Below are 25,367 nucleotides of genomic sequence, written 5' to 3' on the forward strand. Positions count from 1 at the left end.
CAACATTGCCACAGAGCCATTAACTCTAGATTTTTTTTGAGATGTCACCAGTTTTCCGCTCAAGTTCTGTTTGTGGCCCAGGACCCAAGGACACCACACAGCATTTAGTAAAAAAGTTAATATAGAAATAATTACATGTTAAAACCATTTTAAGTATGTAACACATATACTAAAAAGATTCCATCAGAATGCGCCTGTCCTCCTTCACTGTGACCCCTTCCTGTGCAGCCTTCCACTCACAAACATTCCCAAATACCCACCACTGCGCTTCATTTCTCTCTCGAAAGCACCAACGGTAGGCACCATTCTTTTTTGCCTATTTCTACGTCATACATCTTGGGGGTTGCTCCCTCATGGTACAAGGTAGAACTGCTGCTTCTTCATTAGCTGAACAATACTGTATGTTGTGTGTACGTCATAATTTATTTAACCGACCGATATTTAGTTTATTTTCAATATTTATCAATGGTAATACATAGGATACATAAACAGAGTTCAGGATCTAGCTCACACCACTCTACTCCTGGGCATTTGTCTGACACACACCATAATTCCAATGTCTTATTTAGCACAAAAGAAAGAAGCATGTGCAATTTAAATTTTGACAAATGCTGCCAAATGGATCTCTGAAGAGGCTGTCATTTTATTCTCCTACCAACACTACGATACTACGTGAAAATGAACAGGTTTCAGTTTATTGCTCGAGAAGCATAATGTCAACTTGGAGAAACCTTGACTTACCCATCTACCTATCTGGCTGATAACTCAAATGCTGCTTCTTGTACAAAGTTTGTCTTGATGTCTCCCCCAACTTCCTAATTTTCCAATAGCCCAGATACTAAAATCCACCAAAACACCTGAAGTGTGCTATGATACACTTATTTACAGGGCTAGCTTCCACAAATTAGATCCTAAGCTCTTTAGGGAAAAGATCCTGTTTCTCAACCTTAGTGTTTCTAGTATATTGTAGACATGCAATGAATGCACTGGGACATCTGACATTCACAGGGAGGGAATCTGTGATACTCCTCTGGTCTGCCGAGGCCAAGCCTTGACAACTGAGCATTCTGGGCAGTTCATAACCTGTACAGGCAGTAACAAGCATGATTTCTGTACTGACTAGAAAATGCCTTTTAACTTTTCAAATGCCTGTAATATATGATGGAGAATAAATTACAAATGTGCTTTAGAGCTTTGCTTAAGTTTATCATTATGTTTTTCTCAATAAATGGAAACAAATATAGCTGGTGTCATAGAGGCAACTGTACAATGCAACAAAAATTTTTAAAAGAATGAGTATTTTTAGAAGCAGAAGAAAACATCTCTATGAACTGGCAATGATATCTTAAAAATTATGCTCACTATAAAAGAAAACAAGGACATATTGAGTTATATTAAGATGAAAAACCAGTTTATATATTGATTAAACAATGAAAGCTACTTGTAATTCCAGCACTTGGGAGGCTGAGACAGGAGGATTACTTTGAGTTCAAGGCCAGCCTGGGCCACATGACTACATGATGAACTCAAGGCCAGCCTGAATTACATAAGGAGACTCTATCTCACTACCCCCTCCCTGCCTCGTAAGTCAAACTACAGATATAATTCTAGTACATGTAATCAATAAATCCCTTAGATCCAAAAATAAAGAGATCCAAAATATGAAGAAAAAGGTAGGTAACTCAATAGGGAAACGTAAAAGATGACTATATAAATAACTATTTCGACAAGTGTGAATTTCATCACAATCATGGAAATACAGAACCTGCTCAGTAGATATGAAAATACTGAACCTCATACACTACTGGTGTGGGGGTCATCTGGCAAAACCACCACTTTAAAAAATCAAGTAACGTCATATTGAACACACACAAATCCAATGACCTAGCAATTCTCTTGGGCATAAAGATAACAAAATCAAAAATGTATACAGATGTTCACCAAAGGACATGACCAGAATGTTCAGAGCAGTACTATTTCTAATAGCTCTAGATGGGAAACAACTAGCCAAACGCCTAATTCGATCAGATTACACTGCTTGCCTGTCTCTTTACTCTGACTCTTGACAGTGACATATGCCAGCCACGAAAATGCATGCTTTACACGTATGCAACTGTACAGATACTCAAGAAATGTGATGAAAAAAGCCAGGCAAAAACGATAAATAGAATGTTTTAAAACAGATAAAGGTGCCAGGAGGGGTAGGATATACCTGAAATTCCAGCACTTAGGAGGCAGAGGCAGGTGGATAGCTGCAAGTTCAAGACCAGCCTGGGAAACAGTGAGACCCTGTCTAAAAAAAAAAAAAAAAAAAAAGACCCCCACTCCCCTCATCAAATGAGTAGGTGAAACCAATCTGAAGGGTTAGCAGCCAGGATGGCAGTTACCTTGGGGAGCAGAAGAGCCAAGTCACAGCCCGAGTGCCAGCGTGCTATTACAGCTTCTATTCTGTTTGTGACAACTCAATGAACTTCCACTTCTGGTGCTCTTTACTATGTGCTAAGCTTCAGCACAAACTCAGCATGCAGCAAGCCAGACACTGTGCTCATGCAATTTTACAACATCCAGTGAACAAAAAATTCTATTTCCATCTCTCAGTTTTCTTTGTGAATTATTTTTATTTTTCATTTAAAATGAGTATGTGCACATTAGCACCCTACTTTCCCCAGCCTTACTGAACTGCTGGGGAACCTAGGACTTTATCATACATACATGCTAGACAAGCTCTCTTACTACTGAACTACACCCTGCCCCCAGCCATACTAGTTTTCGTATAAGAGTATTCACTGCTGGTATAGTACATAACACTTACTATAAAAACAGTGATAGTTTTAACATAATTGCACTCTACACAGATATTTAGCTAAAACTATTCAAAATTCCTTTATTTTTTTGAGGTACCAGGGATTGAACTCAGGATCCTGCGCTTGCCCGGCAAGCACTTATTCTACCGAGCTCTCTCCCCGGGCCCTTATTAAAAATTCCTGATAAGCCTCATATTGCCTTTGAAGAATGCACCTGGATAGCGGGCATTTACATCTAGGGCAACAGTGAAAATCATTTCTCTTAACCTTGAAATGAAGGCTGGACAAAAGTATGTCATTAGCAGGCCATGGGCTGGTCAGGTGGGTCTACAAAGTACTCTGAGAATTAGTGGTCAAATCTAAACAATGGACACATTGCATAAAAATAAAGATCTTTAAGAACACTAGTTAGCAATATAAAGACCCAACCAAAATACAACTTGAACACTAGCTCAGCAAGGGGGCCATCAGAGGCTCATGCTCTGCCCAGCCCAACCGCGGCGGCCAGGCTCCTCAGGCCACCTCCACTGGAGCTATCCCTGGCTGACCTTGGTGGGCACTGGAATTCATGGCCACTCACCTGAGATGGCCAAGAGCCCTCTTTGCTTTTGCTATCTTCATGGGTATGTCCACTGCCTCCTCCCATCTGCAATGTTCAATTAATGTGAGTCCTAGTTCTCGCCAACTTCAGCTCTGATACCACCTCTGCGGAGAGGTCTTCCCTGACCACCTGCGTGCATGCTCATGCATCCTAAATTATTTTCTTCATATCTCATTATTATCTGAAATGATCCTATTTATCTGGTGCTGTCTGCCTCCCTCAGCAGAACATGCACTCCAGGAGAGTGAGGGCTGTGTCTATCTTCTTTACGCTGTCTCCCCTGAGCCTGGAACAGTTCCTAATAAATATTTTGATGAATTTGAATGAAATGAATAAACACAGATACAATCTGTAGAGGATCCCAAAGGCATGCCGCAGTCTGTCTCCCATCTAGTGTCACCATATTAACACTCTGGAAAGGGAAAGGGACGGTGGGAAAGAGAGGACTTACCTTTCCTTGCCTACTACCAATTTTTCAGGGCTTTCTTACAATGGAATCACATCTGCATTTTATTTCTCTTTATTTATTTTGTTCATTTTTGTTGGCCTTGGATGACTAATTGAAACAGATTTAGATACAGAAAGAGCTAGAGACACGACAGCTTCCATGACCTCGAAGCCCCGTACATTATTTATTCAGTAGTGACATTCTTTCCCGAAAGGCTACAGTCATCAGGCAGCAGCTCTCCAGCAATTACACCATGATTGGAAAGCAGACCATCCTTATATTCTCAAATCTCATCTCACTGAGGAGAGCATCAGAGACTAGACTATTCAAACTAAGGCAGGGACTCTCATTGGGAAGATAACTCTATTTGAAATTGTTCTGCATAGAGGAAACACATACGACACAGAGATACTCACTAATCTCTATAAAGAGTTCATTTATGTTTATCGCATTTTTTGCACTGGTTTCTACAAAAATCGCATGAATGGAGTCAGCGTAGTCCTTAGCATCTCTCTCCATGACTTCTCTGGAAGGCAACAATTGCAAATCAGAAATTCTACCCATTAAGATATTAACACTATCCCTATTTACCCAATTATTAACCAATTTAGGATGACAAGGGATACCCTAAAGGGCTGCTGAATGAGCCCTGACATGTGGTCATCCCAATTTTACTATTTGTGTTTAAATAAAACTCAGTATCACTAGTGACATAACAATACAGCTAATGAAATGATCAGGAAATGGCAAAGTTTTTCTTTACCCCTCCTCCTAAATTAAAAGAAAAGGCCCCTGCTTTGAAATCATGGAAGAAATGCAGAGAAACTGCCATAAGTGTGCTTTCTGTATCCAAGTACCGTGCATAAGAGTCTCGGGGCTGCACTGATCTCAGATAATGTCAAGTGCAATGTGACCAGTGTTTAAGTAAATTACACACCTGTCTCTCTCTATATAATATAATTAGCTCCAAATGCCTGAAACCTTAATTTTAGTCTGAAACTTCAGGCTCCAAACACATAACAAAAAGAAATTTTTCAATGTCAGAGAGAAAATAAAGCAAGATTCTTACCCTGGATATTGCTCATTAAGAAAAGGAACATACAATCAGCTCTGTAATCTCTTGTTCTAATAACTCACCTGACATCGATAAGATCACACTTATTTCCTGCAATGGCAACTACAATATTAGGTGGGCCGTGCTGCCGAAGCTCCTTTACCCAGTTTTTTAATGTTGAAAATGTCTCCTGCAACACAGAAATGGAGTAACTGGAGATGCAATCAATTCAAGAGTTTCCAAAGTAGTATAAGGAAAACTGAATATTGTCTTACTTCTTTTGTGATATCATAAACAATTATAGCTGCAGCTGATCCTCGGTAGTACATTGGTGCTAAGGCACGAAACTGCAGAGGAGGGAAAATAAACAGCAAAATTGGGAAAACTAGTTAAATACTTTTTTTTTTTTGTTTAAATATTTAAGCCCATTATCCCTGCACAAAGGTAATCTTTCTCTTAAGCCAAAGAGGATGACATAATGCTTTAAAGCAAATGAACCAGTAATTACCAAAGGCAAAAACTTTTAATGTAACACTGAAATGTCTCTCAGAAGATAGTTTAGAATACAGTTTTATAGGAATTAAATATGGTGCTGTAAACAACTGTTTCAGCTAAAAAGCTTTTTTAATTGAACTCAATGCTGTAATTCTCAAATTCATTTGTTCAACAGTCCTTTAAACTTTGGCTTCCCAAACTATCATGAGAGATAAAAATAATGCTATAAGCAATTCCCCAGAACAGTGGTTGTGCTGGGGTGTCACAGAGATCACCCCGTAATCTAGAGGCTGATTGTCTTAGACATAAGCACACATTTAAATTCACTACTTGAATGAGGTTGCAACTTGCTTTTCTGCTGTCTTCATGCAGTGCTAATTCCCAAACACGAGGTATGTGTCTCATTTCACGTTTATGAATTTAACTCTGCATGTGTATTTCCTCCCTAGTCCTCGGCCCCCTCCTCACTCCACTGCACACAATAGAGGGACGAGAAGGAAGAGACAGGAACAATCATTTCAACAGGAAGGGTGATTTATGAACCATTTCTTTCGATTAGCATGAGACAGAAAATCTCTTTCCATCAAACTTGTTTCCTGGGCACAAATCCTGGTATGGCCATCACCCACCAATGTGATGCCAGTGTCTGAACACAAGAATTTTACCTCTACTTGATCTTCGCTTTGCACACCGCCTGGGAAGCCTGGCCTCTGTAACTGTGCTGCATCTGGCTGTTCCTTGCGGCTCACCTTCCCACACAGGCTCTCTCCCCCGAGGGCAGCATTCCGCACACACACAGAGCTCATGTGCAGACTGCAGACGCTGCCGCTTCATCAATGAGGTTAGCCTTTTGCCTTTTAGACTTTTGTGTTAAATTTCCTCAAAGAAAAGTAAAATTAAAACTATGAAGTGTGAGGGAAGGCAGAATGTCTGTGTAGCACACTATCTCAGGACCCAGCACCTGCTGCACCACAGGTAATCAAGTGCCCGTAAATAAATGAATAAGAACTACGTAAATATAGGAGGATGCCAAATTAAATGCCAGACCCAGATGTCCACAAACAGAAACTTTCATTAGTTTTTGTGAGAAAAATATCAGCCTCTGGGGTGGAAGTCTGCTAACTTCCTAAAATATGTTAAACTTTAGAAGAAAACAAACAAAAAAATAAAAGCCGCAAGAAAGTACTACTGCAAAGGAAACAACATTACTAGCTGAAAAAGATTTAAAATCTTAGATTGGCTTTCACATAAGAAAACGAGATAAAACGACACAGGTGGAACAAAGCTGACCAAATTAGCTTCCTTGTTTTTTGTTTTATACGTAGTCCAGGTTGGCCTTGAACTCACTATGTAGCTCAGGCTGACTTCGAACTTGTAGTAATCCTCCTGCCTCAGTTTCCCAAGTGATGGGATCTTACAGTTGTGCATCATCATGCCTGGCTGACCTTTCATTTCTGAGGTACTTAGGACGGTAGTGTCTTTTTAGTTTTTTTTTTCTTTGGTCAAATTTGTAAAATTCACACAGATTGAAAGCAAAGAACTGTATATTCTGATAAACTGACAGATCTATACATTCACATAAGCACCATCCACCAAGAAAGAAAACATTTCTTCCTATCAATACAGAAAATTCCCTAGTATCGCTGTTATCATGTTCCTCTGTAACCTTAGTAATAACCCTTGTTTTCAAGTCTTCATGGAGTGTAATTCCCAAACACAAGGTATATGTCTCACTTCATGTTTATGAATTTAACTCTGCATGTTTATTTCCTCCCTAGTCCTCGGCCCCCGTAACATTTTGCTTATGTTTTGCACCGTGCATCTTCTTCCAGTCTCATAGTTTCAACCTTGGCTCTTTTCTTTTTTAATTGACAACACTCGAGATGGACCCAAGGCCTTTGAGCTGCTCATGTCCCCCGCCATTCTTCTTTGAGAGGCTCTCATTAAGTCACTAATTGTCCAGGCTGGGCTATACCTCTGTGGTCTTCCAGCCTCAGCCTCCTGAGTGGCTGGGATTACAGGTATTAGGCACTGTGCCCAACTCCTGCCTTTGTTTTCATATCTAAAGTCACCTTCTTAACCAACACACAGTGGCATCCTGTATTTCTGGTACAATCTGACAACCCTTGCCCTTCCGTGGAATGTTTAACTTTTATATCTTATTTATTTGCCAGTGTATTTGAATTTAGGTTTGCTACTTTGTTTTATATTTGTCCTATTCCCTTTTAAATTCTTTTGTTCTTCCTTTCCTCTTCTGCATTGATTATATGGTTGTATTCAATTTGAAAATATTAATTCTATTGACGTTTTAGGTTTTTTAAAACTTTTTAATTTAGTACAAGGTCTACAGTGTCTCACTACACAGGTTGGACTCGTAGTGATTGTGCTTCCAGGCTCCCAAGTGCTGGGATTATACGCGTGTGTCACCACACCCAGTCTCATCAAACCCCAGTCCCTGTGTCTGCCTAAGCAGGTGCTTTAACCCTCTGAACTGTCTGGTTGGTCCCTTTTTAGATAATTCTTATAAGTGGTTGTTCTTGTTAAATATAATTTTTTTACAGTCTATTTAGGGTTGAAAACATTACTTTATATAAAGTACCAGAACCTTACAAGAATGTAATTCCTTCTTTTTGAGACAGGGTCTCCCTATCATAGTTTAGACTGGTCTTGAACTTACTATGTATCACACGCTGGCCTTCAGTTTGCAGCAATTCTCCTGCCTCAGCCTCCTGAGTGCTGGGATTACAGGAGCATGGCACCAAACCCAGCCTGAGTATAATTTCTTTCAGTTCCTCACTCTTTATGCTACTATTTTTTTGGTACCAGGCATCGAACTCAACTCAGGACCTTCCACTTGCCAGGCAGGAATTTATGTCACTGAGCTAGCTTACTCACCCCTCTTTATGCTACTATGGTCAAATATTTTAAATTTATATAAACTATAAGCTGTCTAATCCAATGTTATAATTTTTTAACTAAACCAGTTGTCTTTTCAAATTGAGCCCTTCAACCCCTATGTTTTTGTATTTACCATTTCTAGTACTTATTACTTCTTAGGATCTGGACCTGAGTTACCATCTGGGGTCATTTCTCTTTATTTAAAAAAAAATTTCTGGAATTACTATTGCTGAATTTTCTTAGATTTTGCTGTCTTATTTTGACTTTCTCATATTTGATAGACTGGCAGGATTTTCCCCCTGCTTGCTTTGAGCATACTAAATATACTGTTCCTCCAGCTGGCTTCTAGTCTCCATTGTTCTGGGAGAAGTCAGCCATCATCCACATTGTTTTCCTGTATATTATACATCTTTTATCTCTGATTACTTAAGATTTCCTTTTATCTTTCTTTTTTAGCAATATGACTATGATGTACCTATGTATGTTTTTTCGTTGTACATGCTGGTTTGCTGAACTTGGCTTTGTGAGTTATCAGTCTCATCCAATTTGGGACGATTTCTGCCATTACTTCTTGAAAAGACATTTTTTCCCTATCTTTATCTTTTTCCTCTAAGGTCTCAAATGATATGTTTGTCACACTATTTGAATCTATCTCCAGCATACTGAGACTCTTTTCCTTTTTTCTACCCTTTACCCCCTATTCTTCTGTTGATTTGTTTGCTCAGTGATCCAAGGAATTTTTCATCTTAGCTACTGTGGCTTTCAGTTTTAGCACTTCTATTTAATTCTGTACTAGTTTCCATTCTGTGTAAGATTTCCCATTTGTAGTTAATAGTTAAGATGACTTTTTAAAAAATCTTTGAAGACATTTAAAATGTGCTTTCACTTCTGTGTCTGCATATCCTAACACCAGTGTTGTTTTGGGGTTTGTTTCTACTCACTGGGCACTCTTTTTTTCTGTTCCTATGTACAATGACTCTGACAGATTTACCACAGACTCTGTGGTTTCTATTATCTGTTCTTAAAGGTGCTATACTACTGGCCAATCATCTTGAGACTAGCCTCACGATTATTAAGGGAGGGTTTACTTGGGTTTGTCCAGGACATGAGCTCTACTCCTAGCCTGGCTCTGAGGTTTCCATGGAGTCCCCAAGGTGTTTAACAATCCCCCGTGATATGGCAGAACTAGATTCAAACTCTAAACTCTAGCTCTGCTACAACAGGCAACAAAGAACTCTGCTCAGTCTTGTCGCCCTCCTGTTTGTTTCTACTACATTTTGTAATGCCTGTCCTGTATGTGCACAATTTGGGGTTAATTAAGGACCAGAGGGACTTATAAACAGATTTTGGGGCGTTCCTCTTTACAGTAAGCATCTTTTCTGGAATTTGCCTCTTTCTTCAGCTGCAGGACTGCTGTAGCAGTCCCAAATTCTGTCAACTGTCACAGTTAAAGAGACTGGCTTTCTGCTTGAGTCTTACCTACTCTGTGGCACACTGACCAGGGCAGTCATGGAACTTTCTAGAGACCGAGTATTCAAACTACAATTAAAACCTACTTATTTATTGCAAAGGGCCAGGATTACAATTAAACCTGAATATTGAGGTTTTCAGCTTAAAAAACAAAAAAACACCTGTCATCCAACGCTGGACTGCTCGGGCAGCTTGGCTCACATGCCCTGTGGCACTCAGAGTATACATCTGTGGGAGGGTTAGGCTGTTACAAGCCATACTTCTGATACTGACAAACTCTTTCCATATCCTTTTGGTATAAAGAAAGACTCAGGCCGGATAGCTCAGCAGACTAAAGCACCTGCTTAAGCAGTGTCCAGGGTTCAATCCCCAGCATGCTGTGCTGGCCTTGTCCCCAGGGCATGCTGAGATGACAACTGAGACTGGGAGTGAGGATCACTACAAGTCCAATCTACGTAGTAAGACCCTGTAGACCCTGTCCTAAAAAAAGAAGAAGAAGAAAAAAAAAAAGAAACTCAAAATAGCTCAGTACATCTGTGCTTTAAATCTGGCTACAGATTAAGGGACAGCACTTTCTGGCATGCCCTAGGTAGTAAATAGTTTCAGCTTTTGGGTGATACAGATTTTGCTGTAACTACTCATCTCTGCCACTGTACAGTGAAAGCACCCACAAACAAACAGAAACAAACAATGTGGTTTTGTTCCAATGAAATTCTGACTTAGAAAAACAGGCAGCAGATTGGATTTGGCCCTTGGGTCACCCTAGATGATCTCAATTCACTTTATTTCTGACTTTAAATATGAGAATAATTCTTTCCATGACTTCTATGACAATAAGTGGGCGTGCACTTTCTTGGTGTTCTGACCCTACGAGGAGCCATCAGGAGAAAACATACTCAGAGGCAGAGGCGTAAATCCCTGGGGTCTGGGTGCAGTGTCCATCAGGGGCTGGGTAAGAAGCATTTTTCTAGGTCATCTCCTGGAAATGGCATGCATTTGGAATGTCTTGTCACATTTATGGTGTACTGACGGTACATATTCACGGCTTTTATGTATGAGGGGTGTCTGTCTCAGTGCAACTGTAGGAGCCTGTTCGTGAAGGATAATGCATGGGGAAAATGTGACAAAACAAATTCATTCAGGATTGCACACAGCATGAACAGAAAGAACTCAAAGGCTCTACCTAGAGAAAATTTAGTTTAAAACCATGAAAACTAATTTCATTTACCTATTAGTTGAAAAACTTATGTTTATTTTTACTTTCAGGAACTATTTTTTTTGAATGAACATTGAATCAAAGTTAACTGATAATGATCCTTTTGATAAAATTATATGCTATATATAGCATCTAGCATATCACAGTATGGTATCTTTCATATCTGGCTTTCACAGTTTTACCATAAAATGGCAATTTCTACAAAAATATTTGAGGGTGCTGTCAATTTTCCTATGGCCCTTCATTCTCCTTCACTACATAAACTATTACCTCCTGAAGCACCTATGCCAGCATTCTGATCAGTATTTCTCTTCATTTAACAAGATACTTATGGTCAAGGGCTTCCATATAATATTTAGAAAATTCTCCAAAATTACTTTTTCAAAATTTTATTTTAGGGAAGGGTCTACAGGGTGTTCAGGGTCTCACTACTAGATTGGACTCATAGTAAGTTTCCTGTTTACAGCCTCCCAAGAGCTGGGATTATAGGCACGCGCCACCGCGTCCTCTCAATTGTTATCTCAGCATGCCTTGGGGGCGGGGCTGGCATGGCAGGCCGGGGGATCAAACCCCTGGCCCCTGTGCCTGCTTGTAGGCGCTTTAATCCGTTGAGCTATTTGGCCGACCCCAAAATTACTTTCATCAACTTAATAAAATCACTTTGCAACCAAGTTGTTAACTTGACAGAAAGACAACTGAAACTGGGATGAGGAAAAGGACAAAAGGGAAAAAGATATATTTATGTATCTATGCAGGACAGTTTGGATAACTGTACTGCTGATTTCAGCTGGTCTACTGAAAGAGGCAGTTAATGCTTAAATTAAAAAAAATTATTATATTTTTATTGCTTATAAAGTTTTTTTAAAAACCAATTTTGCAGATTTATATTTGGTAATCTACACAATTAATTTGAAGATACACTATACAACAATTGTTGAATTCCTATTACTTTAATGAAATTTTGTATTGTTTCTAATGTTTTTAACTTTTTTTTTGAGACAGGGTCTCACTATGCAGTTTGGGGTGGCCCTGTGCTTACTTTTGTAGCCCCCTGGCTGGTCTCAAACTCATAATGATCCTCCTGTCTCAACCTCCAGAGTGCTGGGATTATAGGCATGCATCACTACACCTGGGTCAGGGGCACCTGGGGTTCCGGAGCCAGAGATCAAGCTTGAGTCCTTGTGCTTGCCAGGCAGATGCTTACGCCTCTGAGCTATCTCCCCAGCCCCACCATTTTGTATTCTTAAAAACAAACAAAAAAACCCCTTCCTTTTTGAAAAAACAACAACATCAACAAAACAACTGATTTGTCAAAACTGTTGCAATAGATGCTGGGATCATATGCAATATATTAATTGATGCTAGGATAAAGTGGAGAGGACGTCTGAATGGCCAGTTTATCAAAAAGGGTTCCCTTTCTGTAACAGCTTCTGGTTCCATTATGAATCTCATAACTGTAGAGAACTAAATAACAGATAACGTAAACACCAGAAAACTAGTTTGAGGCACACTCTATTCATATGGACAAAGTAGATAAAGGGTGCGCAGGTCAGTAATCAGTTGATATGAACCTACTGGCATCAACATTGTGGGCTACAAGAGACGTGAAGACAGTCCCTGCCTCAAGGAATTCAGCCTAATGGAAGGCAGGTAAATAAGGTGACAACTGTATAAATGAGGGCAATCAAAGGCTGTTGAGGACACAGATAATTCATTTTCTTATTCATCAAAGCAGTAAATGAACATGAACTTTACGTCAGCACTGCACTGGGGCTGATAGTGAACAAGTCTAGTAGGAGAGATGGTCAATAAAGCTAAGCAGCCGGACACCTAATTTCAACTTGTAGTGTCTTGAGGAAACTGAATACAAGCAATGAGAGAATGAAGTCGGGGGCCGAACCTAGGTACAGGGAGGTTGGGCAAAACTTTGGGGATACAACATTTAATCTGAGACCAAAAGTTGTTAAGGAGTCTGATTGGAGGAAAGAGTGTTCCGGTGAGAAAGAACAATGCACACAAAGGCCTGATGACAAGAGCTGCGGAGGATCTGCATGGATGGCAGTGGGCTGGGATGAAGTGGGGAGAGTCAGGGTGCTTTGAGAGGGTGCTGAGAAGAGAAGTACAGAAAGGACGTGGGCTGTCAGCCTCTTCAGAAAGTGGCCAGAGAAAAAGAGCAGTGGTCAATCGCTGAAGGGCATTAGCAGGAAGACAACAGGGTCTGATTTATGTTCACAAAGACTCCATCCTGTGAGACATGATATGGGTGAGGGCTGGTTATAGGGAAAGCAGGGAAAAGAGCTAAAAGGATCCAAGAAAAGACAGTGAAAGGTGGCTGAGAACATACACTGGCAGTCATGATGGAGAACTGAAAAGGTTCTGGAAAATGTGGCATGTTCACATTCCTTCAAGAAAGACAGCCATGGTCATGTCTATCACCCAATACAGAGTTTGCAAACAAAAGCATTCGTGAACTGCGGTACCACTGTGTATGTAGACAACAGACATATCAAGACCCCGAGGCAACCTCCAGATTTGAGTTTGAACAACATGGGTATATGGCAACACGGTTACTTATGTGAATGAAACAGGTGGTCAGGAAAGTCCCCCTTCAGGTGATATCAGAAGTGGACTCTGAAGGCTGAACAGTTTTCTAGGCAAATGGTAGCAGAAAGGGTAAGAGCTTTTAAGACTGTGTGGCATGCTAGAGGTCCAGTTTGGTATTAGAGGACAGACTGGTGGGAAGGGATGAAATAAGTATGGCTGCAGCTGGGGCTGGGCAGACTCCGGGGCATAGTGCCTGCCTGGCAAGCCCAAGGTTCCGTTTTTTTTTTTCTTTTTCTTTTTTTCTTCTTCTGTATTTTAGGGAAGGGTGTTCAGGGTCTTACTACTAGATCAGACTTGTAGTGATTCTCCTGTTTACAGCCTTCCAAGTGCTAAGATTACAGGCGTGCGCCACCACAGCAGGCTGGGAGATCCAACCCCTGGCCCCTACGCAGGTGCTTTAATCTGCTATTTGGCTGGCCTAAGGTTCTGAGTTTGATCCCTGGTACAAAAACCAAACCAAACCAAACCAGACCAAAGAAAAAGTATGGTTGCATCTGGCACATTCATAGCCTTGAAGCCTAGACCAGGAAAAATGGGCAGTCCTTGACTCAGAATGGGCTCACAGATATGTCTTGCATGATTGTCCCTGTATTTCAATCAATCTGCGATGAGCTAACAGTGTTTGGCTTTTCTTATGCCCTATTATATGGCAACCCTGGTCATGAGCTTTTTGCCCAGCAACACTTGGCTAGAGTCTCCTGAATGCCTGCCCAGTGCAGGGCCTGCTGGTCAGTGGTCTTAGCCCTGGCCTGGCCTGGCCTAGCCTCAAGACCAGCACTAGGCTGCATGATGGTGCCTAAGGTGGTGGAAGGCGGGTTCACATCTCAGATCAATATGAAGTAAGCAAACAAGAGGAAGCCAAACTGGCCAATTACAAAACTTCACAGATAGCTGTAATCATCCCAGCAGAAAGGAAGGGGTATATACCCTTGGGTTGTTTCTTTTTTCATGTTCCAGAAAAAGGGATATTATACATTGCTGTGTACCCTAGAACAAACTCTGATGGAAGCACAATGGGGTCTATATTTCACATTGTGATTCTTTATGATGGGGGTTTTGCTGTACCATCAAATATCTGTAAGGAGTAACTGAAACTTGGGATTAGTGGAAATGCACATACATTACTAACAGGAATTGCCCTGCGAGTTTGAGCTAATGAGAGAGATCCTACAGTTGTATGTATAGCTATATGCAGGAGGACACTGATAACTAGATCTGAAAGACTGACAAGTGATGGTTAGCAAAAGGTCCAACAATCCTGAACATCCCACTCTGGATTCACAATGCCAGCACAGAAGGAGTGTTTGGAGGACGATGAGCAGATATATCTCAGATGAGTAATTGGATAGGAGCATGACGTCCAGTGTTAAAAACAGAAGAAAGCAAAGCAAACTGAAGACGTTAAATCTGTACAAATATAGTGTCTACATCTAGGACAACAGTAATGGCTTGTTTTGTTTCCCTCCATTTGTCCGTGAGGACTCTTGTCAGATTTTATACCATACACAGTTTCTATGTTGTCTTAGATAAGACTGTGATGACAGACTATTTTTCCTGATTACTTCTGGTACGCTGTTAAGAGCCTAAGATAGCGCTGTGCATCCATCAGGTGCTCTGTTTTGATAGTACTATTTGAAAACACAATTAAATGGCAGCTGAATAGTGGGGTGGCCACTACAGGGACCTCAGCAGGGAAAGTGAATTGGGGTGGTGAGGCAGGGGCATGTTCCCAACTCCTTCTGATTTGGGTAGGGTTAACCAAAACTCATCTATCTGGCTCACACTGCTGCAGCTCGCCCTGCTGTGGACAAGGCTCTTCCTCAGGCAGATTACCATCATGCTCAGTTTTTATCATCAGGCACTTATTAGGTATCTCCTGCAAGGCACTGTGTTGGCTTATCTGTTTCACTTAAATCTCAAACTTTATATGCTGTAAAGTTCCCTCTTCAGTGCTTAAAAGGCGACTATAAATGAATTGTGCTTAACTCTCCCTTTCTACCACTAATTCTTTTATATCTTTACTAGAAGATAAAGCCCCAAATTACACACAATGCTCGACTGGGACTTTATCAGGCCTGTTAGCATTTACTTTAAGACTCTAAAAAGTGTAAAAATGCCCTCAGTGCCCATTATCACTTTCTCCATCAGTGGACTTTGGTTCTAATTGAAAAGGAAAAGGCTGGCCTACACAAATGGAAATAAACGTGTCTCTGGAGCGTAGAAGTGAGTAACATGAAATGACAGGGACATTGACAGTTTAGTTGGAGCTTTAATTTGGTTTGGGCCTTGGAAAAACACATAGTAAATTAAAGAGACTTACTCGTTCTTGTCCAGCTGTATCCCAGATTAGGAATTTATGTAGCTCATTTTGGTACTGGACAGTCTTGGTCATAAAAGATGCCCTATAAAGAAAGACCTAAATGGTCAGAACACAATTATTTAAAGCACGTTTCCAGCCCCAGTTGGAAACATCAGTTAGACTAATCTCAAACTCCCAGCTCCACACCATATCCTGATTGTGTTCTTCTCTGGAGTACTTAGATCCTGAAATGCTAGCTGTATATTCTGACAAAATAAAAGAGTGTTAAGCAGATCTGCCCAGCAGAGAGGGGAAGACTTCTTGGGCTTCTGATTGTTTAGGTTCCACATCTAAAGAACTAAAACGGAGTTTGGTAATTCAGACATTAGCCTCCCTTAATAATCACAAGATGATAAGCCTCGCTTTTTATTTTAAAAGACGTTATAAGAAAACTTTCTAAAAATCAATGTGTCTAGGAAATGTGAGCAATGGTAAAAATAAAATAAAACAAAACAAAACAAAAACCCAACTAGGCCATTTGTTTGTCCTTCCCAATTCTCAAACAACATGCCCACTTAGATGGCTGAGTAGGAAGTAGTGTATCACTGAAGTTAATAAAGTTAAGATGCCTAACAATGAGTAGAACACCTGTAGAAACAACAGCTGCATCACGGTGACCTGAAGCATCCTCAGCACCTGGGGGCTGCATGTAGTTTTATGACCTGCTGCATCCTCAGCACGCATCAACATAACAGGCTCTGTCCCCTCCCCAACTGTCTTTCTTGGGGTAGGGGGTGGGAGTGGGTTGTGGTACTGGGAATCCCAGGGCCTTCACGTGAGCTAAACCTGAATCTGCTTTTAAATTTTGGGAAGGGTCTCATTAAATTGCTGAGGCTGGGGTTGAATTTATGATGTCTGTCTCAGCCTTCCAGAATATTAGGATTATTCCATGCATATTGTACGTGGCTTAAAACAGGTTTCTCAGCTGAGGTTCAACCCCTGACATCAGGGTCTCACCCAGCCCTTGATAGAGGAAAGGAACCATGATTTACAGGTCACACAGCTCACTGGAGGCAGAGGTTCCTAGTACTTTTGGGATCCCCTACTTTTGGAGGCTCTTCAGTAAGCCCTAAAAGCTGTGTATTTTCTGTGGAGTCAGTGGCCCAGAGCAGGTACCTGGATATTCTAGGGTTTTCTAATGCAGCTTTATGAGGGTTACTCTGTTACTAGGCCTTGTTCCCACACTGCCTCTCACTCCCCATCTCACCTGAAAGCATCTCCTGGGAAATTCTTGCTCTCCCCTCTCCATACAGCATCCTGCTCCAGTCTAATTCCAGACCCAAAAGGTCTTTTTAAAAATCTTTTCTGGTATAACAAACTTTTCTGGATCAAAGTCTCAGTCATATTCTTGAACCATACCCCAATCAATTCAATCAAGACAGTGAAGCCAATGGGTAGGGCCTTTTAATACATGTTGAGAGTTTGAAATTTTTTGTTGCGATTCAAATAAGAAATAGTCTTCAACAGAGTTCAAGTATACTAGAATGACTTCTCAAAGAATCACCAAGCTTAGAACAACCAGAATTCTTAGTTTTAAAAACTTCGACTCTGAAATAATGAATTCCTGGCAATGTTTACATAAACTATGGCATAGCAACTAGCTTTCATGTGATGAGAGAAGTGAATTAGGAGGCAAGGTCACATTTACTGGATAGGTGTTTTTTATTAGATATTTATCTACTGAGTACGTTCCCCTTAGTGTACTTAGTGAAGTGACTTGTACATAGAAGATACTCAATAAATAGTAGGGCTGGGGAGATAGCTTAGTGGCATAAGTGCCTGCCTGGCAAGCACAAAGTTGAAAAAAAAAAGTTCAAAAAAAAAAAAAAGACTTCAATAAATGCTGACTGTATCAAGAAACTTTCAAATAAAAATCTTAAAACTCAGAGAAAAAACAAAAGGAAACCTTTGGTGACTCCCTATGATTATACCAGACTGTGCAAATGTTTTCTCTCAAGAGGAAAGGTCTAAGTATTCAAAAATCATTGCTTATTAAAGAGATTAAATAAAATGTGTGTGAAAGTGCTCTGTGAATTATAAAGCTCCAAATCTATACAAGGTATTATTAAGGGCACTTCCAGGAAAGTTTGGGTTTTGCAATTAGTGCCAAAGCATAACTGCAACTCAATCCTCCATCAATTATGGCTGCGGAGTTACACTGGGACAGCAACAGGCACCCAACAGAAACCCTTTCACAGAGCCCATGCATTCAACACACTTTGCCTGTTTGCTCAAAGGATCAGCGAAGTATGTTTCAAGTACACCAAAACCTGACAAAGACACAATAATTAATTAAAAGTAAATGTTTCATTACAGAACTAGAATTCACTGAAGTTCAACCTATGCACCAATCATTTTCCTCTAATAAAGTAAACTTTCATTGCTGAGCTATGAGACAGACAAAACAACAGATAATCAAAGTGACTGAAAGGATTAGTCCATTTTTGACACTGGACTACTCTTCCAGCACATCTGCCTTGGTACTCATAGTGACACCTTCTGGTTCACTTTCTTGAGTCCAAGGCTCTCCTCTTGGGTTTCTGTATCTGTTAGCTTCTTGTCCTTTTGTCATTGGTACCACTTGCCCACACTACTACACACTACAGCAATACTCGCCTCAGCTACCAGAAAAGCCCAAATGGCTTCTCCACGTGCCATTTACTCTGACTCTGTGGAATGTCTGTCCTGCTGGAGGAAAATCACAATACTGGTATACAAGAAAGATTCTACCCTGTGTCATCTGGGCTTCCTCTTAAGCCTTTTCCCATTCCACGCAAAAGTTAAGCCACATTCGTATGCCTGGGTTCCAGCTCCCTGGCACTTCCTATTACCCTCTTTCCTCAGGGTACCAGCTTGTCCCAACATTCTCTGTAGAAAAAAAAAAAAAAAAAAAAAATGATGGTTAAGTCTTCGGTTCCCAACAAGCTTTCCAGTTGACACTTTCAACTTGAGAAGGGGTAGTGTCATAGTTTTGGGGTTTTGCAAGGGGAACAATATAGAACATATATTTTATAAGATTATTAACAATGGTCACCCAAAGAACCATATACAAAAAGAATACAGAAAATCAGTCCACATACTACAGACCAAAGAATCCAGCTGAGGGACTGTATCTCATGTGTGAGTCCAACTGAAGCTTTAGAAGATATAGAATTTGCTATTAAAATTAACAAGTAACATTTAAAAAAAAAAAAAAAAAAGAAGATCTAGAGCCCATAACAATGCCTCCCCAAAAAACAAAACAAACAAACAAACAAACAAAAAAACCCAATGCCTCCCATGAGTCCAGCTGGAGGCCTAGAGCCCACAACAATGTCTCAGACAGGCCTGTTTCACAGATCTGCGCTGGGAAGGCCCGAAGGTCAGTGGGGGAAGCTAGAAAGTCTGTGCCAGTGGGACGAAGGATCTGTGCCAGCAGGCTGAGGCATCTGCGCTAGAGCCAGGAAGCCACGTTCAAGAAACAGAACTACCCAGAAAAGCACCACAATCATCCTCAGCAACAGTGAGGTCCCAAGCTCCTCCAAGGACGAGAACAGTTGAGTTCCCAGCCAGAAAGCCAACGCAACAAGCTTCTCCAGGAGTACACCATCTTCCCCTGGGAGCATCGCTCAACGTGAGGACCAGAGCTCCCCCAAAGTGAACTGCAGCCATTCTCAGCAACGAAGAGGTCCTGAGCTCCTCCTCTGATAACAACAGCTGAGTTTATCAGGAAAGCCAGCATGACAAGGTTCTCCACAGGGACGAGCAGCTCCAGATGGTATCCAACAGCTTCCCAAATAGCCTCATCTAGCTCCCAATATCCTCCACCTCTTATGCTGCAGACAACAATCTTCAGCAGGCCTCCCACACCCAGCACCATATTAATTCAATTTAGCTGGGTGTTACAAGTTGACCACCAGTCATCAATTCACCACAGGTGGATTTCCATCAACTCCAGAATGATTTCTAAGTTTCTGATTTTGGCTGAATAAGAGATGTCTTATCCTCTGCTCATGCATCACTGACATTCTGGTTCAAGATCCCAGTACAACTAACTGGCTTGGGTCACTGTAGTTATCAAATTGTTCTCTTCATCCCAATCTGAAATCCTTCCAACAGCCCCTACTTTCACCCCTACATCTCCCCTGGCTAGATGCTCCTTATTTTTTGGACCTCAGTTGAAATGACAAAAATCACAGAAGCCTGGGACACCCTCCCCAATCAGGTTGCTTCCTATCCAATTCTATTTCCTCATAGTTTCCTAATACAATGGTTTATTAGTTCATTAAAAAAAAATTACCTTTTCAATATTTAACTCACCCATGAGAACTCTAAGATTCATAAGGGGTAGGGAATCTGCTGTAGTGTTTCCTCTATAAGAGGGCTATCTTCCTCTCTCTCTTCTTCACTATTCAGAACTATAATCCACATTTTTATGGTGACCATAAACTACTTATTGCAACAACTCCTGAAGCACTGAGTACCACCAATCAAGTGTAGGTAAAGAGTCAAGATACAGACTTTGGTTCTTTAATTGTAATCTGGGGTGTGGTGTTTTCAGTGTGAGGGAAGTGGTGCAAGGAGGTAGGGCAGGGTGGACTGTGCTCAGGAGCCACTTGCCCTCTCCTCTTTAGCTACCAGCTTCAATCCCTACCCTAGCCAACAGGCCACAAGTGAAGTCTAGCTACTATGTTCTTCCATCACTTAGATCTCTGGAATCTTAAGAAATCGCTGTCCTTTAGGGGAGGACCACTGCTGCTCACTTCCACGCTGGATCAGGAGCTGCTTCCTGAGTCTGAGCCAGGCTGGCTTGAGTAGATAAGCACCTCTCTCACTTCACCTTCTCTGGGTCCCACAATGTCTGTTCAAAGCAACAAACATCTCTGTTCATTTTTAAGAGATGAAATCTTAAGCTATCAAGACTGGGCATGGTGGTGCGTGCCTGTAATCCCAGCACTTGGGAGGCTGTAAAACAGGAGGATCACTACAAGTCCAATCTACACAGTGAGACCCTGTACACCCTGTCCTAAAAAAAAAGACTTTTTAAGCTATCACACCTATAAAACCATTTCTTCCTCCTCAGTATTTAATTTGGTTCATTTATTTATTAATTTACTTATATTTGTTGTTGATACAGGGTCTTGCTAGGCAGTTCAGACTTGCAGTGATTCTCCCACTCTGGCCTCCCCTGTGCTGGGATCACAGGCATGCACCAGCATGCCCGGCTTGGGGCTGGCACAGTGCACCTGAGGTTCTGGGGCCAGCACGACATGCGGTATTGTAGGGGACTGAACTTGGGACCTTGTGCTTGCCAGGGAGGAGCTTAGACCACTGAGCTACCTCCCCAGCCCCAGATTTGGTTCTTATATGTAGCAATAACACCTTGGACTCGGTGGGGACTTGGGAAGGGGTATTGCTCATTATACCTCTCAAGTAATCCACACAGAGCTTGGGGCTTGCCACAGAGCAGGGGCCTTCTGACTGCTTTAATGGCAACTTTCTTGCCACAGCTCCAATCTTAGCTATTGAGGATAGCAGATTTTCAAATCCGATTGACTTCAGTTTAATTATATAACATAGATACTTCATCACTTACCATGAAGACAGGGCTTACTTCCATCTTCTCCTCACAATCATTCCAAATTCCAAGTTCTGTCTTAGAACATTAGGTTTTCTTCTATAGAACAGAAACTAGTCTGCAACTATTCTTTGTCCTTTGCTACTTGCATCCAATTTTGCAGAAGAGCTGTCTGGTTCTTCATTTTATATTTAATCTACACTTGAACCTCAACCTCTGATATAAATTCATAAATTGGACCCTAATCTTTGGGCAGGATTACTACAATTTTTCCCTTCTACTGTCGCTCAGGCTCCTTTAACGTTCAAGTTAAATGATGCGGAGGGTATGATAACTTCAATATCTTGCTTTTTGAAAAACAGGCAGTGGCTCCCTGCCATTCAAATGATACATTTTTATTTTCCAGCCTGCCATTTACTTGCCTGATAGCCTTATTTTTCACTACTAAACCGTCTCTCTTCAGTCTGCCTAGGCAGATCTTATTACCTCTTTAATCTAAAATCCCTACTAGCATTATTTTCTAAAGCTTGAATGCCTTTCATATACTTCTCCATCTTTCATGACATTCCAAAAATATGACTTCCATGCACACCAAATAGTCATGATCTTTGGTCAGAGTACGTGTTCCTAGTGAAAATACACACTACCAGTTGTTTAAAAATTTCTTTACATTAACTGCAGTTACTTGTTTAGCTCCTTTATAACACTGATGCACTATGAAATCACATGAGACCCTCTTACTTCTGAGCCTTTTTCTTGGAATGTCACATGGGACAGTGTAATTTCTATAATATAGATAAACAATACCTTTGGAAGACGAAAACTTTGGTGTACTTAAAAATTAACAAAAAATCATAACTCACAAACACTTTAAATCTTGCCTTCCCAGCAAGCATAAGGCCCTAAGTCCTGTTACCAAAAAAGAAACAAGATAAATCATTTTAAATATCAAGCAAACAACACTTGGATCGTTAGCTTACATACACCGAATAGAAACAGCATCAAATACCAAGACTGAACCATAAAAAGACCAGCTGGATGCAGCAGTGCGTACACGCTATCCTAGCACTCAGGAAGCTGTGGCGGGACGAGTGTTGGGAGCTTGAGGTAAGCCTGAATTATATAGTGAGTCCCTGTCTAAAAACAAACAAAAAACAAACATAAAAGGACCAATACAACAAGGAGCAGTCCCACACCTATAATCTCACGACTCTGGAAGGCTGAGGCAGAAGGATTGTAAATTCCAGCCCAGCCTGGGCAACTTACCAGTATAGCAAGATCCTGTCTCAAAGAAAAAAAAAAAAAAAAAAGAAAAGAAAAAGAAAGAAAAAATAGTTGTGGATGTAGTTCAACATCAAGACCTTGGGTTCACTTCCCAGAACCATAAAAAGGAGAAGAAACAAAAAACACAAACAGAAAACATGAACTCTAGTTCCTCTAACAGAGATACCAGGGGGCATTCTGGAAGTTTTTGAAAGGTGTAGGGAACTGAGGTGCTCAGGGATGTTGGCTCTGCATGAGGGCGTAATAGACTACCTAAACCTAACGAAGACCTTGCCACCCTGCATAGCGCATGGTTCTTCTTAGCAGTCACTACCCCTGAAACCTACAGGTTCATAGCCATCCCAAGCAAGTCATTTATTACTTTCTACATTTGGTCATATGTTAAAAAACCTTGGTTTTTTTTTTAATATTAAAAAAATGTTTTGGAAAATATTTAAAATCAAGGAAAATATTCATTTAAATATATAGATAAGGGCTTGGGATATATCTCAACAGTATAAGCACCTGCCCAGAAGGGCTTGGGATATATCTCAACAGTATAAGCACCTGCCCAGCAAGTACAAGGTCTCAAGTTTGATCCCTGCACTGGGATATATAAAATTTAGCCTTCCCTTTCCCGAGTTAGTCAAGGATAACTTACAAATGCAATCCTTTCACATGAGAAACAACATCAATGAAAAAAACTAGCTGCCCTGGTTAGGTGTTCATTTTTTCTTTTTGGTACCAGGAATTGAACTTAGGACCATGTGTTTGCCAGGTAGACGCTGTGACACTGAGCTATATCCCTAGGTGTTCATTGTTGCTGGGTGCTCTCCTACTCTCATGAGTGTGACCTCATTTAATCTTACTGTGAGCCCCGGGGTTGGGTTGATTCTTTATCACCACTCAATGGGTAAGATACTGAGGAAACAGACACAGTAAATGGAGTAGTCAGGAACCAAGCCTGTTCTCTGGTCAACAGAACCACAAGGCTGTCTTGCACCATAGTTTTGTTTACTCAAATAGCTGCACTCCACTTTATGGTAGGACTCCTGGGCAGGCAAGATGAACAAGACCCAGGGCCCCGAGAGACCCACACTGTCGGGACTGGTCAGATAAACAGATAATGACAAGGCAAATCTCCAAGACACTGAAGAAAGGGCCAAGTACAGGAGACACTTGTAATGATGCCAAGTGTGAGATGGAGAGTGGTGATGACACATGTGGTAGGCTGAACAAGACCTCCCCCTCCAAGGCCCACACCACAATCCAAGAACGTGTCAGTAGGTAATCTCCTATAGCAAAAAAGCACTTGCCAGACTCGGGTAAGTAAATAACCTAGTGATGACGACTTGTTATTTAGAGTTTACAGGTGCTTATCTGTATAGTACAACCCTAAAACTGCTGGGTCAAATGTTGTAAAATAATACACTGGCTAAGAACGCAGAGCTCTAAGCCAGACTATGTAGCTTTACTGGTTTTTGTCACCAAGTGGTACCAAACTACTAGGTGCCAGTTAACTCTTGTTAGCTCAGTCCTCTCATCTGAGAACAAGGAATAACTTCATGAGCATCTGCCAGAGTTTCACGAGCTGAATGCCTGGTCCCCTAGGTGTTACCATCATGAAGCACTGCCAGTCTTTAGGAGGTGGGGCCCACAGGAGGCACATAGGTCACTGTGGGTGGACACCAAAGGGACTGCAGGAGACTGACCTGTCTACTTCACTTCTCACTTCTTTTGCTCACTGTCCATGAAGTAACACTTTTGCCCTGTGTTCCCTCACCACAGGTTCAGCTAATCAGAGAGTGGATGCTCCAACACTGTCAGCCAAAAGAAACCTTTTCTTTTTCTGAGTTACTTATTTCAGGCTTTCTCTTATAGTGACAGAAGGTTGATGAACACCAGTGGACTTCACACAATTATATATATTTTACTGTGGTATAGTTGATATATAATAAAATGCACATGTACATTTTTATTCCAATGAGTTTTGAAATATCACATTCTTATGTAACCATGACCCAAAGTAAGATAGTAGTACTTCTATAACCACAGAAAGTTTCATTGTATTTTCATTCATTCTTGTTCTTATCACAGGCAAACCAAGTTTATAAAAATATAAATGCTAGAAGTTAAAGAAATATATACACATACATACGTATATTTTGTGGTGACAGATTAAATACAATGTCTCGGATATACTAGTCAAGGACTCTACCATTGTTCTAAAGCCCAGCCCTATGGAAAGCTTTACATTTTCTATTTTGATTGTTTCTCTGCTCCCCTTCTTTCAGATAAATAACATTAAAAAATTTTTTTTTATGTATTTAGGACAGGGTCTACAGGGTCTCTACGTAGATCAGACTCATAGTGATTCTCCTATTTTCAGCATCTCAAGCGCTGGAATTACAGGCATGTGCCACCATGTTCAGTCTCAATCTCTGGCTCAGTGCGCCCCAAGGGCAAGGCTGCCACAGCATGGCATGCTGAGGATTGAACCCCGGCTGGTGTGCTCTGCCTACGCAGGTGCTTTACTCCGCTGAGCTATCTGGCCAGCCCTTAAATAACATTTTTTGTTATCACTTATTTAATCTCCTG

General features: G+C 41.0%; 1 protein-coding gene across 1 annotated transcript in view; it reads right to left on the reverse strand.

Annotated features, from left to right (window-relative positions):
• Positions 1-25,367, reverse strand: part of Rab22a (RAB22A, member RAS oncogene family) — a 68,163-nt gene that overhangs the window by 6,455 nt on the left and 36,341 nt on the right. Inside the window, exons 3-6 of the mRNA XM_004647243.3 lie at positions 15,911-15,992; positions 5,183-5,254; positions 4,991-5,097; positions 4,270-4,379 (exon numbers count right to left, since the gene is read on the reverse strand). Of these exons, the coding sequence (XP_004647300.1) occupies positions 4,270-4,379; positions 4,991-5,097; positions 5,183-5,254; positions 15,911-15,992 (371 nt within the window). The remainder of the gene's footprint in view (positions 1-4,269; positions 4,380-4,990; positions 5,098-5,182; positions 5,255-15,910; positions 15,993-25,367) is intronic.

The sequence above is a fragment of the Octodon degus genome, unplaced genomic scaffold (genome assembly GCF_000260255.1).
Source record: "Octodon degus isolate 3935 unplaced genomic scaffold, OctDeg1.0 scaffold00296, whole genome shotgun sequence".
In the NCBI taxonomy this organism is placed as follows: Eukaryota; Metazoa; Chordata; class Mammalia; order Rodentia; family Octodontidae; genus Octodon; species Octodon degus.